The sequence below is a fragment of the Eucyclogobius newberryi genome, unplaced genomic scaffold (genome assembly GCF_026437365.1).
Source record: "Eucyclogobius newberryi isolate DKJ021-1_F unplaced genomic scaffold, fEucNew1.0.hap1 SCAF_11, whole genome shotgun sequence".
In the NCBI taxonomy this organism is placed as follows: Eukaryota; Metazoa; Chordata; class Actinopteri; order Gobiiformes; family Gobiidae; genus Eucyclogobius; species Eucyclogobius newberryi.
Genome location: NW_027315735.1, coordinates 27,290,493 through 27,308,734, shown reverse-complemented (window position 1 = coordinate 27,308,734; position 18,242 = coordinate 27,290,493). Strand labels below are relative to the sequence as shown.

Here is an 18,242-nt window from a genome sequence, read left to right as displayed (position 1 = left end):
AATCGAAATATTAAAGGATCCAACTAGAAACAAAAAACATCCGGTCTAAAAAAGTTGAGATACCCGTAAAGGTGGGAGACATATATATATAAAGCAATCATATCATCCAAAACACCAATTGCAATTGGTGTTTTGGAGATAGGCAAAAATGTGTAGTCTATATGTACAAGTATTGAACATGAGGACAAAGAGACAGAATGGAATAATATGAACTTCCTGTGGGTAATATCATGGACCATTCATGTTTTTGTGTGATACTTGATTCAGTCCTGATGTGTTGAGAAAATATCATCAATAATCATATAAAAGTACATTATTATTGTCAATATTGCTCATTAAGTACCCAACTTTAATGCAATCCTACGCTGCTTGAATATTATAATAAAGTATTTTATCAATTTCAAAACAAGAAAAAAAGAGTTGTCAGGGTCCCTTTGCTTCTGTACAAAGTTGTTTCTAAAGCTGTGTGAGAGCTGGGAACTCTTTTATTTGAATACTTTCTATATTCATGTGTTTCAGGCAAATGATTTCTTCATGATTTGAAGATTCTGTGAGGACCTTTTGCCATTCAAAAGATATATGTATTTATTTTAATTCTGCTATTGCTATAATAACATAGAAGGTCCTATGTTATTACAGCAATAGCACAATTAAAATCAATCAAGTCAATTCCTTCAACGTTCCATCCTTGTACCTTGTAGCGTTGAATGCTGGGGGATTAACCTCGTGCATGTTTTAGGCCGATCATACCTCAAAGAAACCCATCTTAACATTGGGGAGAAGTTGTAAACTCCAGAAAGACTTACCCATTGTAGGAATCAAACCCAAAACCTTATTGTGAGTTAATTGAAAATGCCGGTACTAAACAAACCACACTCTCGATCAAGTAATAACCAAGTACTTTCCAACACTGCAGACTCCCAATACCGAGAGTACGGCGAATGTGTCTGAGGACTCTGCATCTGCCGTGAAAGCAGCGCAGGGCCGTCATGACAGACTCTATTTCTTTGAATAAACCCCAAAGGACATCCCAGCACTTAAAAGTCTGCCACGCTGCTTTCCCCGAAGTGCAGAGCGACTGTGGAGGCGCAGCAGCTACAGATCTGCTTGTTTATTTTCCCCTTGCAATCCGACCGTAGGCGCTGGAAAATATGCTCCAGTGATTAACTCCCACTCCAAAAAAACCCTGACACTCAACCTCATTGTTCTGCTCACAATGTGGGCACCTCCACTGGGACCCTTTGCCCCGTGTGATAAGTGCCAGCCACTGGTCAAAATACTGTCCCTCCCTTCCTCAAGACTGTGAGAAGGAAAAAGAACCCGCGTGTTGGACTTATAACCCAATGAGCAACTCTGATCCCATCAAGAGTGAATGAAAGATAAGATCAGCTAATGGGAGAGCGTGAAAGATCGTGCCAGCGCCCACAGGAAACCAACAGGCGTTTTTACAGTAATCAATTAGGTTAAGTGAAGCTCTCGGGAGGAGGGGGACATTTTAACAACCGTATGGATGTTTTAGTGTCGGAGAATTCTAAATTATGCAATAGAGGCAACTGGAGGTGAAGGTGGAACATTATGTTATTTGGATGCTCGGGGACGTTGGGATTGTCCACAGTGGCAGGGATGGATCGTCACAAGAACATTGTCACATAATTGAGCACACTTTACTGAATTTCACATCTTCAGGAATTCTAGTTTAAAAAAAGCAGTGGTACAGTGACAGCAACAAGAATGAAAGAAAAAAATATATAGAGAGTGAGGTCAGAATTCTCGTTTCATGTCTGGCCTTGTGAAAACTGTCTTATCACTCTGCACCTACACAGTGTATCAAAGGAAAATGACTTGAAGTATTTAATATCAGAGTGTAGTTAGAAAGCATCAACCAATATTTTCAAGGTTATTTCTCAACTCATTTTTCTCAAAACTGGAAATGCATTGACAGAAATGTTGACCCACGATGTTTTTTTTATCGATAAATCTACATTTTATCACAAATCCTACTTTTTACTGCCAGTTTCCTGCCTCTGTTACAACATTTTGAACACAATAAAGATGTAGAAGTTTATTGTATTATTGCATACGGTTACAAGCAAACCATGACCTACAGTATCTTTCACTTGAGTCTCTAAGGGATGATCTCAAAATGGGTTGAAGCTGAAAAGATGTAATTTTTTTCGTCTCTCTCTGGACCCCCTCCCCCCTCAAAAGACGAAAGACTGGCTTCACATAAAATGTAAAACGATAGTAGCTTGATAGACCCTGCTCACCTCTAGTGAACATCTCTGAACATCCTTTGGTAAGTTTATATTTAGAAGTTATGAACTCTCCAAATAATGTCACCTGTCGCACATGGTTTACTCAATCCACATGGTCCATGGCGCGCCGTGGCCAGCGCGGGGAGCGGGGCGGGTTCTCCCTCGCGCTGGCCACGGCGCGGGGAGCAGGGCGGGTGCTCCCTCGCACTGGCCACTGCGCACTGTGATCACAGTGCACCGTACGCACGGTTAATAGCGAGCTCAGGATTCAGGTACTTGTGTAACTCTAGCCAAGCGTAACACGTTTCCAGCTCGTGTAAACCAATTAAATCGCACTTGAAGCCTCCACTATCTTCTTCCTCTTCCTCTCCGGCGTCACAGGGATCGCCGCTGGACTACAGGTGTTCCTATCCTCCGTTTGAAATAAGTAGCTAATATCCCATGAGAGCGTTGCCGGCGGCGAGGAGCAGACAGGCCATAAGAACAGGTCCCGGGTCAGAGAGCGTCCCGAGGGGGAGAGTCTGGAGCTATTCCTGCCCCTGACCTCAACCCCCGGGAGGAGCACGCTCACAGCCCTGTCACAAGGCATGCTGGGTGATCAGTGGTGACGAATGCACAATGAATCACTTTGAATCAATGGAAACAGCCACGTAGCCTTGTGATGTTCTGTAGTTATTTTAGGAAGAAGCAGATCGTTTCTGTGGAAATGAGGTCTAATACTAGGGACAAATTAATCAACCTGTTTTCAGTGAATAGCTCTGTCATAATGAAACAAATAATACACTTCTAATCAGTGCCATGACAAACAAATAACAAGATGACTGCAAAATGTGAACTCTGCGTCAAACAGCAGCACATTTTATTATGATGTTGCATTATTGTTAAAAAATATTGCAAAGTGTGAATTATTTTGTCGCACAACAGGTGGAGCTCTTTGTTGTAACTACTGTGAATCAGTGTTTTTAGTCATGTATTTACTGTAAACAAGCAATTTAGAGGGACAAAAGTTTAAGTAATAAGAACCAAACAAGATGGTAAGGTCAGAAGATCTCCCATAATCTGGTGCTATTGTCTACAGACATCAGACTCAGAACCCAACTGACAAGGAAGAGGACCCAACTGACAAGGAAAAGTACCCAACTGACAACATGTCCAGCTGATGGATGTGGGAAGAGTCTGGCTTGTATTGTAATCATTTTTATGGATGTTATGGTAGAAAGGTAGAAGTAGGGCTGGAAAATATGGTGATACAAATCTAATCGCGATCTCATTTCTGTGACAATCTTCTTTTTTTGTTTTGAATGTAGCTCTCAGCTCAAACAAAGACACCTTTCCCCAATCACACCTCCCATTTGCCCTGCCACACGAGGTGGAATAACGGAGATTCCCTTTTTCCTGGTGGTCAGTTAAACCTGGCTCATTGCGTAAATTGGTTACATTCTTCCAACCTACTTGTCCTCTCTGACCATATTAAAACCAGCCCTCCTCTGTCCCACCCTCCATCTCATTTCTGTCAATCTCTGTCAGGACCTTGGATAGGGGCATTTATCAGCGCCGCGATACTGCTCAGTGGTACCACAAACCGGCTGTCACTCCTGCACGGGAGGGAGAGGGGTCAAACTGCTGCTGACAGCCGGGATGATCATTCAATCCTCTCAGAAGTCAAGGTCGTATCGAGAACGCCTCCAAGACGCCGCGCAGCACGGTCACGACGTTACCGCGCTCTGCTAAATGCGGTTAGTTCTAAAAGGATTATACACGTTATAACGTTAAAGGCAGCCTATTATTAAGTTAACAACTGACTGTACATTTTATTGACAATTGGATTACTTGACTTGGTTCCAGTTCATTGTCCTCTTTGTACAAGTCTTGAGCAAGAACAGCCAGAGAAGAATAAGTGCTTATGCAAATTGTCACAGCAAGCAGGACATATTCTCCACTGTTGTGATCCAGGAAAGGAACATTTGCAAAAGGATAATCAATTATAAACCCGATACTACGTTTGGTATTGTTGCGCCAGCCTTGTTTGAGCGAAAAGCAAGACTTTAACTGATATTTTCAAGTGTTTTTAAGTGTTTTGCTGCAAACCAATTACAGGTTGCTTCTGTAAATACACACACAAGTCCACTGGAGATATTCAGCTGTGCACCGGCAGCATGGGCCTGCAGCTGGGGGTCTTTGTCTCCCACCTTTTGTTCGGCTTGTTATTGAACTAAGGCGTCTGGCGGTGAGAGTGATAAATTGTGTTTGGCTCTGGGGTGAACCACTCTCCAGATGAGGCAGCGTGCAGAGGCTCATATAGGATTTGGCGCTCGTCCCCGTCTACCTGTGTTCACGCTCCCAACAGCTCACACTGACACCGGGACGGAGAGGGAAATCTATTATTTTTAGAGCTTTCTGTCACTCTCTGAGCTGTCCAGACGATGAATCATACACTGTCCTGTCCTGGTCTACTATATTTTCATCCACGGTGGTTGAAACAGCAAATCATATGCTCCAGACAGTGCAGTTTGTTTGCATCAATTATTCAATTATGAGTAGATTTTTGGGGGGTTTTCAACTTGTGAGATTTCAGGATCGATGGAAAGAGATGTTACTCCTCAACTAGACTATACAACGTCCTGAATCGAACAAGAATACAACTGAATTTGTAGTTAGAAAAGCATAATAGCTGCAAATGTAAAGCATATTAATGTATTAACCTTTATTTAACCTGGTAAAAAAGAATTGAGATCGGAATTTTTTTGTTTATAGGAGATCTTCTACTGAAAGTGTTTTTCAGACTTCCTATAAGTGATCTGTTCTTCTGTATCTACCTCTGTATCTACCTGCGTTGCACCAATGAAATTTCCCCATGTGGGACAATAAAGGAATATCTTATCTTATCTTATCTTATCTAAAATATCAGCCCACCATCATAATTAAAAGAAGTGACATTCAATAAATCTACCAACAGTATGAGGCTTTGGATGAAGAAAAGATCAAACGTGCTCTGGATGTGACTAATATTTGTTGTAACTGTGACTTTTAAAACATAAATCACAAATCTAATTGCGAAACCGATACATTCAAATGCAAAAAGTCTTCTTCTTCTAAACCTCAACACACATTAGTTCTCTGACTGTGCTCTACTGTACATTCTTGCATGATACTTCCTCTTCCTCATTGCCGTTCTTCAAAACCTGCCTCCAAATTTGCATATACTGTACCGTGCTTCTTAATATCTTGATAAACTGGATTCCTCTCTCAACCTTGGGTGCCATTACATCGTCACCTCTTACTTTATGACTCCTGCAATCTCATCTTTTGTCAGCAGAATGATCTACTAACCGCACTTAAATGAGCGATAAATAACTGCACGCGGAGGATTTGAGTTGAGAACTCTCGACAACAGAGAGAGTGCGGTGTCAGGGCCGTCCGATGTATTGGTCTGCAGATTCCCCTCCAGTCCCTGAGCTCAATGATCACTGTATTGATCAACATGTGTTTTACCTCTCCCAGGATCCTACTCACTGTGCGAACCAAGCGGCACGGACCCTGGATCTATTGTTTGAGGGGAGTTGCTGCTGTGGAATGGCTGAGATACATTGGAAATACATAATTATAGCAGAAAAAGGATTGCAAACCAAACAAACACGCAACTTTTCTTCCGTACGTGTCGTTTCGTACGTGTAATTCCCAGGAGAACATCAACATCTTCAGCTGCTGCTACAAGTTCAATTTAAGTATATCTCTGTCTTTTTCCTCAGAAACATACTGATATATATACATGATATTTCACTTGAATGATTCATGTTCACTCTCTTCCTTACAATTTGTTCCATTTGTCTTTTAAAGCACAAAGACATTGTGACAGGGCTTCTAATGATTGTTTATTAAGTTGGTGTAATCTCTCATTCATTTATGGTGCACGATTTTCATATTTTATTGTATGATTGACCTTTGTTTAAGCACGAATAACCCCCTCTTTTTACTGGGGTATTATGGATATATTGGAAGACGGTCCATTAGAGCTGTAAGCCTTTAGTTGATTGTTAGATTAGTCAGTTGATGGCTTCTTAGACTACAAAAACTTGTATTAGTCGACCAATTGTCTTATTGGGATGTGAAAGAATTTCCATCCATCAAAATGGAAATACATACAAATACACTGTACAGCTGACCACATTTTTTCTTGTCCTGTCAGTGCATTTCAGGTCAAATATAGTCTGATCATTGACTTTTGAGAGCATTTGCAGGCTACACACCTCTATTTAGTCCACTAATCGATGCAAAACGTCTTTATGTCAACCAGTAGTTTGCATCATCAACTACAACCCTTTAATCCATCTAAATGTTAAAAGCTGATTGAACAAAATGCGTTCACTAACCAGGTGGAGACCGAAGACCCTCAACATAGTAAGCTGTGCGTAGTATGTGTTTGAATGGCCAGTCGATTCTCAGACTTCACTAAACAGCCTGGTTGATGGGGCCTGCAGATCCCAACAGTCGACTCACATAGCAGTGATTAGTAGAATCCTGTTTGACCGCATTTTTAAAAATCAATCATTTCTGCCCCTCCCAATTAGAAGAGCCAAAAATGCCACTCTCAGGAATAGGACTGTACTAGACTAAAGATACTATTGGTTGAATACATGTCCTTGGAAAAACGAAGTATCCAGGAATACAAATCGTTCCTTTCTGTATCAGTGAACCCGATTCAGGCCATAGAGCAGAGCGGTGATTGTTTGTGGAGGTAGTATTTTACATGTATTATTCTAGTGTCTATGCAGTATGTCATGATCCACGTCTGTCTTATGTGTGTTTTTTTCCTTCAGGACTAAATCTTGAATCTTGAATTTGACCCAAATTGCACCACTGTCTAACTCCATCTCTCCTTTCTGATGTCCCTTTGTCCTTTTTCATTCACATCTATAATCGACCAATAATGTTGACGCTAAGAAGTCATCGACTGACTGATCGACTAAGCGTCTAAAGGTCTACGGCACTAACCAGCACACCCAACTCTCACACACGGACCGATAAAGAGCCAAAGAGTTTGGAAAGTTGGATGAATAATGTACCAGCACACAACAACCGAGTAGATTGTGTTATGAATGATGCAGCGATATATCTCGTCTCTTCAGTCAAAATGGAGAGGACAGGGAGGATGTGACCTGATGTACTTAAGTAAACTTCAAACAGCCTTTCGACAGCTCAGGAATGTGCTGCTGCTTTAGGGTTTGTCTGTTTTTAGAAAGTCAGGTCAGCAGTAACAACTGTCATGAGGAATAAATAATAAATAGAGTAACAGATTCTCATGAGAAAAGTGTCTATGTGGATGTTTAGAGGTGTATTTAAGCGTTACATGATCAAATACAAGTTTTACTATGTCACTTTTGTATTCATTTGTAAGTGGGAAGTAATCTTTTTGCCAAGTCAATGATAAGTTACCTCTTTTTTCATTCCGTCTTTACTTACTAACATTGATTTGCTTACTATTAATAACATGATCACCTTCCTATCACCTTCATGGGGTTTGATCTTGTTTTTAGAAATGTGTTATTGAATCACTGGTGTTTCTAATGCAAAATAAATACATGTATATCATACTTTCTTACTATTAGCAAGCTCACCTTTCCACAGATCTGCCTTAACTCGGCTAGATGGCACCAACAGCTTGTCTCCATGGATATCACACCAAGTACCATGACAACTTTTGGCTTTCTGAGCTCTGTACTGAGTCTAAAACTGTCTAAACTAGGTATAAACCCGGTCTGAAATTGAACTTATCACATTTCAAACCAAGAAACTAAACAATTCAAAGGAAAACTAAAACAGGGGGGATTGACTCTAAATCAAACCAATATTATAACTGTAGAGGACCTCACGTACCACCAGAAAGAGCTCGCAATCACCAATTGTACACACACCACAGTTTCATCACAATTATGGCCTTATTAGACTTAAAAACTTTGAATCCCCCATCACGCATCTCCCCTCACCACACACACAGACTCTGACACATCCAGACGGCCGCCCTGAGAGGAAAAAGCCTGATTCAGCTGACCAGGGATCGGGTCAGCTGATAGTAAGGTCAGACCCCGTGGCCGGGTCTGGGATGAGCGTGACATACAACAGGGGCCCTAAAGCTGCCCAACATCAGCCGTCACGCGCCCCGCTGTCACCGGGGAGCAGCGGGCCGCACCGGGAGACAAGCCTCGCGCGCGCTGGCAGCATCTCGAGACAGGTGGACTTTTATATGACATTATGTGGTGGTCTCGTTCTCTCTGACACTGGGGAAATGCATGTGGCCGAAAGGGAAGGAAGGCACCCATTTGAGCAGGACAAACCAAGCAACAGCTGTCAAGTTAAAGAAGAACACACACAAAAAAAAACCTCTGTGTTATTCTTAGCACAAAGTATCCTCTCTAAACCTGCCCCGAGTCTATTATCCAGATTAGTGAGAGAAACTACTTGTGGACACGCTGCTTACTACGTGTTCCTCCAGTCCAGCCACATGCCATTGTATTGTTTCATTGTGAATAATGATTTAAAAACAGAAGACACTACAGCGTGTGCGTGCGTAAAAGCTCATTACATTACACCTGGTAATGACAATCTTACTGCTAATTGCCTCAGCATGGAATCACAGCGAATGACGGTGGCTCATTATTAGTCTTTTCAAGTGCGCGAGCGGAGCGCGCAAGAGCGGAGAAGACTTACCGCTGGAACTCATGATGCCCAACGCGTCCTTATGGGAAACAAAGCGTCTCCGTCAAGAACAATCCCATACAGCGCGAGACGACCACCGTGGAGCAGTTTGCCCCTTCCCACTTGCATAAATAGTGGGACAGTAAAAGCCGCTAATTGACGCTTGGCTCACTCCATCTCAGTGGAAACGCGCGCGGTCCAATTCCAGACAGACAAATGTGTTCCAGGGAGACATTTAACAAAGGTGGAAAAAAAAATAAATGAGTGTTTGTAAATCCCAAAGTGGAGCTCCGGCTCTTGCTGCGCGGTGTTGGCTTTTGGTGGAAGCGGACGCCAGTGACAACGCGATGCTGCTGCTCAGTCAGATTGCACCTTCACATTTTCGCTCCCGGCTGCGTGTCCGCTGTCAGCGCGCAAAGTCAGCGTAGAGACAGGGCGCAGCATCCGGTAGCAGCCTTCACAATAAAGCGGAATAAAGTCATCTCTTAGACGCGATTATGTTGTGCGTTTATACTTCAAGCCAAACGTCCGAGTCGCGGGTGACTGGAGGATATCCCGGTGACTTCGGGCCTTAGGCGGGGTACACCCTGGACAGTGGCCAACTCGTCGCAGGGCCAACACAGAGACATAGATATGACAAACAACCATTCACTCTCACATTCATTTGCTAGGGCCAATTCAGAGTCATCAATTTTGCCTGATAACACATGCATAGCTGGCACTAAATCACTTCAATAAGTTGTCACTAGTGCTAAAGCTTTTCCAAACACATCGATACTAAGTTTGGTAAAGGGTTGTTGAAATAAGCATGTTTGATTTCAAGAGTTGTGTGCATCTAAAACGCGCATCAGTGACATTTTATATCAATGAGACGTTTTTAAACAAGTCGTCAATAGTTATTTTTCGCGTAAATAAAGTGCTCTGTTTCCGGTGTTTGTCGTGATTTTTTGCGGGCTTTACGCTCTTTAGCCGTTACTAAGTGACGACGTCACTGTGAGCGGCTGGGAAAAGCTTCAGGGGCAAAAAGGTCTATCATCACATGTAATTCTCACGTTTCTATGGAGTAAAAAACGGCGAGCTTGTTTTAATTCGAGCTACGTGTGCATCACTAAATGTCTGTAAGTAAATAAAGGACGAGTGCACAGTGAACAATGACAGATGAGGACATTTACAGGTAAAGTTTACAACAGTTTACGATTTAAAATGATTCAGTGTCATGAACTGGAATCACCAGAGAAAACAACAATAAGCTACACTCCACATTCATAGTTCGTTTACACGCATAATTCAAATGAAACACTGGCCTGATAATCATTCACGTCATCTTACAAAGTTGTATTGTATGTATTTATTATAGTATATTGTTATGTATTTGAACATTTCAGATTTGCTAAACACTCCAGGCCATAGACAGTAGATCTATAACTTAACATCATGGCTTAATTCCTATTTTCTTTAGATTTATTAATGATTTTTTCCTTCACGTCAGTAATAACAGTAACAGTCTTGTGTTTTGATACTATTTAAAGCATTACTAAAAGTGGACTACTCTAGTAACTTTGACAGAAGCCCATGTTTCTGTTTTGGCTGTGAAAGGATGAGCTTGTGGCTAAAACTGTCGTGACACCGCCCCCTTCTGGAAAGTTTAAGCAAATGCCTTAATTGGATTATTTGATTATTTGCAGCGTGGGTTGTGTGCCATAAGGAGACTAATGAAAGTGCTGGGAGACTGGGATAAGCCTGCTAAGGTAATGACCGGTAATCTGCAGGTAGTGGTCTATAAATACCTCAAACTCATCATCAACACACTGCTGCTAAATTAAGTCCATGCACATTTTTAGATTCAACAATGCTTTTTTTTAATGATTTTTTTGTGCGCGTATCTTGTATCTGTGCAGTGTTTTTATTGACTCTTGCCTTGTGTTTAATCCATTTGTGGCAGTCTTTGTCCGTCTCATGTCCTGAGGAAGCCTTGGCGCGCTCAGCTGAAGGAAACGGGACAATAGTGGGATGTAAGAGTCACCGTCCTCCATCGCTCTGTAAACATACTCTGACTATCAACATCCATGTTATATTCATAAGGCTCTTGTGTTAATGTTTAGTATAAGAATAACTGTATTAATAGTTGTTGTAGGGACAGTAAGAGGATCTGAAGTTTTTACCATTACCTATAACTATTTCTTTACCAACGTTAACTTAGTCTAGGGAAGTGATTAAATAGATCAACCAAAAATATGTTTTCATTTGGTGGTATTCAGAATACAGTTACTTTTTTTAATGGAATACATTGCAGTTCTTGATTAATGAATGTTAGGATTCAAACGTCAATTAGTGAAAACATTTGAAATGCTTTAATGGTGAGTGAATGTGTATAACTTATGAATAAAAGAATAACAAACAGTGAAACAAAAAACAGTTTTAAACCATGTTGTGTTTTCATACTATAATAAATTGAAATGATTCAGAATACAGTACAATGGTTAGATCAAGTAACTGAATACATTCAAATATATATGGTACTTTAATGCAGGTATAGAGTATTCTGTAAATAAACCAATTTTCAAAGTATTCTTCACAACACTGCGTACTGGATTACTTTGAGGGTGCATTCACAATATTCAAATCAGGATTTGTTTGGTTAGTTAGGTTTGTTTAGGTAATCAAACTCTGATCCGGTTGGAAAGGTCGGTCTTGGTCCGACTTAATTGAACTCTGATGCTATTCGTCTGAAGAGAGAATGCAAACAGACCAGAGAGCAGAACAACTGATTTGATGTTTTCCACTCAGGTTTTAGACCTCATCACAGCACTGAGACTGCTCTTATCAAGGTGAAATTATTTATCCATGCATTTGTCTCCAGTAGATTAGACTACTGTAACGGCCTGCTCACTGGCCTCTCCAAACCAGCTGTAAAACAGCTGCAGTACATCCAGAACGCTGCTGCTCGGGTCCTGACTAGAACCAGGAAGTATGATCACATTAGTCCTGTTCTCAGGTCTCTGCACTGGCTCCTGTGGCTCAGAGAAGAGACTTTAAAGCAGCTCTGCTTGTGTACAAGTCTCTCCATGGCCTAGCACCAAAGTACATCTCATCTTAGTGCCATATGAACCATCTCAGGACTCTGAGGACCTCAGGGACCGGCCTCCAGCTGGTGCCCAGAGTCAGGACTAAACATGGACCGGCCTCCTGCTGGTGCCAGAGTCAGGACTAAACATGGACCGGCCTCCTGCTGGTGCCCAAAGTCAGGACTAAACATGGACCGGCCTCCTGCTGGTGCCAGAGTCAGGACTAAACATGGACCGGCCTCCTGCTGGTGCCAGAGTCAGGACTAAACATGGACCGGCCTCCTGCTGGTGCCAGAGTCAGGACTAAACATGGGGAATCTGCTTTTCAGTTTTTTGCTGCTAAAATCTGGAACAATCGTCCTGAAGATGTGAGACAGGCTTTTACTCTGCTCAAATCTAGGCTAAGATCAGCTTTGCTGTGCATGACTGAAAATTATTTTGTGATTTCTGTCACATCTTTGTGATTTTAATGCATTTTTCCTGTTCTGTAGAGTACATTGAATTGCTTTATGTACGATTTGTGCTCTACAAATAAACCTGCTTTGTCTAATCATGATCACGTGAAAATATATCACCATTACCAGTGATTATATTTACAAAAATAACAATATTCTAAAGCTAAATGGAACAAAAATAACACTTAAACTGGCTTTGACATGGAAAAGTGGCCTATATTCAGCCAGTAATATGCTGTGCAGTGTGATGATGCCAAACCTTTCAGAGCCTGTGAGGAGATTTTTATCACATTTTCTTTACCTTGGGCATTCTGTGTGATCCAGGGCATTCAGCCTGTCACTCACCTGTCACTCACCTGTCACTCACCTGTCGATCACCTGTCACTCACCTGTCCTCCTGACAAAAAGACATTTATGCATATATGTGGCAGGTTGTGAATACAGTACAATGGGGTTTACCCAGGTATTGTACACAGCGCCTCTGCAGGTGAGGGGGAGATGTGTCATTCTGGACATTTGGTTCGATTCATAAAAGTTTATTGTGAACATGAGTCAGACAATGTTGCAATTTGGTCCCCAATAGAGTTCTCTTCAATTTGTATTGTGAATGAACTTATAAATTCATGTTTTTAAAAAAAATATATATATATTTCTTTGCACTGAAGAAACACATTATGGAATAAAACGTTTCAATCTACTTGGAGAATTGGCAGTAACACATATTTCTATGGAATCATGAAGGTGACACATGCATAAAGTTATGCATGTGTCAATATTATATTATTGCTTTTCCTTAAGTAGAATTGTATTATAGTATTTTCCACCATGTCTATTTACAACAACAGCTTATCTTATATTTTTAGTTAAAAGTCACACAGATTATCTCTGTAAAAGTTAAGACTTGAAGAAGTTTGTGTCCACTGCTTTGGACTTTTCCAACTGATTTATATTAACCCGACCTATCAAAACTGTTTATCAATCATGAACACATCATAACTGACAATCGCTGTTATCAGGGAGAGCGTGATATGAATGGATGTGGCTGCGTGTGGGTGGCTGCCCTCGTGGCCTTTGGTCCTGGGTGCTTGTTATGGTCCAAACATAACACTATATTACGCTTGTGTCATCCAAACAGAGGGAGCAGAAAAACAGGAACACGGGCTTCCTGTGGACAAAGTGACCAGGGCAGGAGGGCGCCAGGTCAGCCGTGCACTGTCACAAATGGCAAAGACGTCAGTGGATTATAAACTAGAACGCCAGGTATCTTTTCCTCTACGATGCATGTGAAATGTTGCTGTTGATAATTTGATATAGCTTTTTAAGTAGTGCTTTTCTTTCCTAATGTCACTCTTGTCAGTATAAATGCTGGTCACTTTCCTCAAATCTTGTCATATCCAAAGCTTCAGCATGAGAAATGACCTGTGCATTAATTAATCATTTTTGTCCCCAGAATCTGCAGTCAGTTTAATAAGAAGATTTGCTGATGTGGACATGCAGTATACTTAAGGACTGGTTTACTGACATGGCAGTAACACGTCCCCTTAGAACTTTACGGATCTATCTGACATGTTTCTCAAAATGTTTCTTCACATATTCGTGTTCCTGGGTTACTTCTATACACTATGTAAAAATGCATGGAGTTGCCATAATTTTAAACTGTCAGGAGCCCCGATTTCAGGCCAAACTTACCCCAGGAAACACGTTATCATGTTGCCTGACCCGCCAGCCCCGCCCACATTCTGTTCGAATGCGTAAGGGTCTGGATTCGGAGTCAGAGCCAATGAAATCGTCGGTAACCCATTTACCTATCCAATCCCAGTCGGAGGTTTTAACGCGTCACACTGAGATACGGAAGTAGCTTTTCACCCCCGTTCCAAAACATTCAAGATGACGGACCCGGCTCGTGACCCGGCTCGTGACCCGGCTCGTGACCCGGCTCGTGACCCGGCCCGTGACCCGGCTTGTGACCCGGCTCGTGACCGAGTGTTTACTTCTGCTCTCGCTTCGGTTTGAACAATCAGGAAAGTCCGCACTACTCGTCATGATGAACGTGCGTTAGATGCGGTTATACGAAGGGCGTCATCACGATTCAGGAGACATTTTCCACGTTTGGGGACGGATAACGCGGAACATGCCTTGTTGACATGGGCTACGTAATATCCGGTGAAGCGTGTGGCGTTTTTTACGTCACTTCTGGGTTTATGTGATTGGTTCTGTCTCTTCTCTCTAAACTCCGCCCTAGAAATTGAAACGCAGCGGTCGAGCCCCAGACCCATACACAGTTTTGATAAGTAGTTTGCCAAAACGTGTTGGGAATGGCTGGTCAGGCAAGTTATCACGGGGGCGTAATCCAGAATCAATTATTATACCCAGAGTTTAAAATGACCAAAATATAATCCTGGGTATAATCGACCCCTTTACCTCCAGGTATATCACAGGCAGGGGGGATATTTCAGCTGCTTATGGCTGTAGTACTCTCCTTCACACGCATAGTTGACATAATCAAACAATAACTTGTGAATTGAATGAAGATCGAGGGTAGAACACAATAAGATCACCACTGTCTAAAATGTTAACAGTCTTTGTGATAAGCTTAACGGATCATCTTGAATGTATTAAATTGCAGATATTGTTCAAAAAATACCCTCAAATTCATGCAATCAGACCATCATCTGTGTCGCCTTAGATCGGACCTGTAACTTATTACATTAGCTGTTTAAGACGTGCATTCTGTGGAAAGTCAAAGCAGTAACATTAAAAGTCAAGCAGGTGGTGGCGCATCCTTAAACATTCACGTACAATTTGCTATTGTAGTAAAAATCGGTCTAATTGCAGTGTAAGCGATCAGGGATATTGTATGTAAGCATCTCTCTCTGCGCTCAGACAAATCCACTAATGCCCACGTTCTGCCGTAATTACAGGCCTGACGTTGTTTTCTGTGACCAACTTTTGTTTTGCGGTCACACTCGAGCCATGAGTCCACTATCAGACGCAGAGATCAGCACTGCATTCTTCACTAACCTTCTGCGTCTCTGTCCTTTGTCTGGTCTCATGGTTAAGGATCTGTGTTTGTGAAATGTGCTATTTGTTTCACACACAGGCCTTTTTCTGTCTCAAACTCTTGTGCAGTGATTCCTTTAGGGGGAATACAGATAAATAAGATAAACACGTTCATCTTTATTTCATTTTCTCAAATTCGTTGATTGTGATATTCAATCCAATTGCATTTTGTATTTTAAAAACATGGCTTTTCAATATTGATTTCCTGAATGTTAACAAAACAGGCTTTTTCTCAGTGTTATTTAATTAGGAAAACTGAACAAATTCAAAGTCTGAACTCTGCCTTAAACCACAGACTTTCACAGACAGACAGACTGACTGTGGATTTCTCGATTAAAAAGACAAATAACAATAAGAAATGACAATATCTTCAGTAGAGTATATTTGCACAGCCCTACTATCAGTGTTATAAACTGTAACCTAACCATTCATTTTTCATGCACATAACCAACATTAAAAATCTAAATCTATAGGTCTAAGCCAAGCACTGACACAAAATCATTTCAAATTTCAGAAGAACAGGACTAAAAATAGCTGTAAAACTATAAAACCAAACTTCAGTGTCACAATTATCATGGCCAAAACAATTGCGATTAATGAGAATATCAAATCGAATCAAATCAAATCAATTTATTTTTGTAAGGCCCAAATTCACAACAACAGCTGCCTCTGAGGGCCACAGTGAGAAATATCACAAGTTATAGTTATTAAAACAGCTGATACTTTAAAAAATGTTGTGGACACTTATATTCATATTTTTATTAATCATGTATGACTTCTATGTTTAAACAAATACTATAAAATTGTAGTTTGTTGAAATTAAAATTACTATTCAGACAAGAACATCGTGAAATAGTTGCTTTTTTCTTCGTAATCTGGTGGTAAAATAGCAATTATCTTTGTTGGCGATACGAAACATACTGCGGACGATTAGTTTCTACCATTTCTAACACGCTAAACAATATTATTATTTGTTGTCCCATCTGTATGTGGAAACAGTGTGTCTTTGAGAAACGTTGCACTAATAGCCCATAGTTTTGCAAAGTGTGCAGAATAAATGGGCCGTGTCTGCGCTGCCAGTGACTTTGTGGTTCACCAGAGGTTACGGGGATAAACACAATCAGTTCAGCAGTTTATATTTAACCAACATAGAAAATCCAAACAAGGAAAACCTAAACAGTGCAAACCCAGGGATTATTATCTCCTCTGGCACAGATAGGGACGGACGTGACCCGCAAAGTGAATGTACAAATAGATGTAAAAAAAAAGAAAAGAAAGGTAACAATGGGAAAGGTGGAGACAAAGCACAGGCAAATAAAGAGCTATTGCTGCAACAAACTTATAGCAATGATTTACAGAAGTTTGGATTTCAAGGATTTGTTTCAATTAAATACAATTGTAAATAAACTCTGCATATGTAATGTCTTCTGTCAGCGCTCTCCCACTAAAAAATGAGCATTTATATCCGAATTGAATTTGATTACAGCATGTTTCATAAGCAGAAACTGCTTCCAAAGTGCTGTACAAACACAAAATAAGAAACAAAATGCACAGTATAATAAGTGTCTATAAATAAATTGAAATGTAGTGTGTCGATGACGTCACATTTGCCTCTGTGTTTATAACTGGTTTACTATGTGTCAAAAAATACGCAATGATGACTCTAAAATAAAATGTAGTCTCTTCTGTGTCTGGGTGTGAAAAGGGTGTCTCCCGTGATGTTTATGTATTTTGTCATTGAGGTAATTTAGTCGTCAGAGGTATTTTCTTTGCAGCTGGAATGAAGTTATGCGAGTTATGCAACGAACTATAACAAACCCAGCTGCAGCTTGTCTTATTTCAACATATTGTCTCTAACTTTACATCTGCCCGGCTGACTAAACTGGTGAAACTGGTGCTGCAGAATGAGGAACTTCTTTCATTTTACGTCATAAAACTGTAGCTGAAAATCCTCTCTTTTATTGTATAGAGCGATGTCATGTTCAGGGTTATTCTTTATTATTTGTTATGTGTTTTGTCAGCTGACGCCAAAGGAGAGTTAGTCCACTTTGGCACACAGTTGAAGACGGTTTATAAAGTCTTAAAAGCACCTCACAAAAATAGAGATGTTGAGTTTTAATTACATCAAAATTGCACAGAATTGTTTTCAGGTTTATTTATCTGCAATACATCTGTCGGAATATTATTTACCTTAATCTGTTTAGAAGATTAAGGCATAATAGAAATAACTGATCATTTGTCCAGCAATCAGGGAAAAAATGCGGACTAAATGTACTATGTAACTTTTCTGGTTCTTTCTTGTCTTCGTGGATTTGTCGTTACTTTGCTTTGTAATGTTCCACAGTAAAGAATGACAATATTAAAAATGCAATAGCAATTTGGCCTAGTGGCATTACCTACCTGTCTCCATGGAGCTGGCCAAGTTCAATACCATACTGTGGAACATTCAAGGCCAAACAAAAACATACCGTATTTTCCAGACTATAAGTTGCACCTTCGGAGCGACTTATATGTGACATTATTTATTATTTTCAACTTATATATGTTTTTTTCTTCTCTATTATGCATTTTTTTGGCTAGTGCGACTTAAACCCCGTGTGACTTATAGTCCGGAAAATACGGTAAAGACAAGCAGTGTTGGGCCTTTGAAGTTATAAGGTCCGTACACTTTTAAATGATAGTTTTGGACAGCTTTTCAAATGAGTATTTAGTTG

The 18,242-nt window shown here is 40.7% G+C and overlaps 2 protein-coding genes across 9 annotated transcripts in view; one reads left to right on the top strand and one right to left on the bottom strand.

The window, feature by feature from the left end:
- ablim3 (actin binding LIM protein family, member 3) overlaps positions 1-9,168 on the bottom strand; it is a 69,856-nt gene extending 60,688 nt beyond the window's left edge. For all 8 annotated transcript variants that reach the window (XM_072439789.1, XM_072439790.1, XM_072439792.1 and 5 more), the window contains exon 1: positions 8,961-9,168. In XM_072439789.1, the coding sequence (XP_072295890.1) occupies positions 8,961-8,973 (13 nt within the window). In that variant the 5' untranslated portion in view covers positions 8,974-9,168. The remainder of the gene's footprint in view (positions 1-8,960) is intronic.
- The window catches only part of ebf1a (EBF transcription factor 1a), a 311,927-nt gene that overhangs the window by 84,995 nt on the left and 208,690 nt on the right, over positions 1-18,242 (top strand). The gene's annotated exons all lie outside the window — the stretch shown is intronic.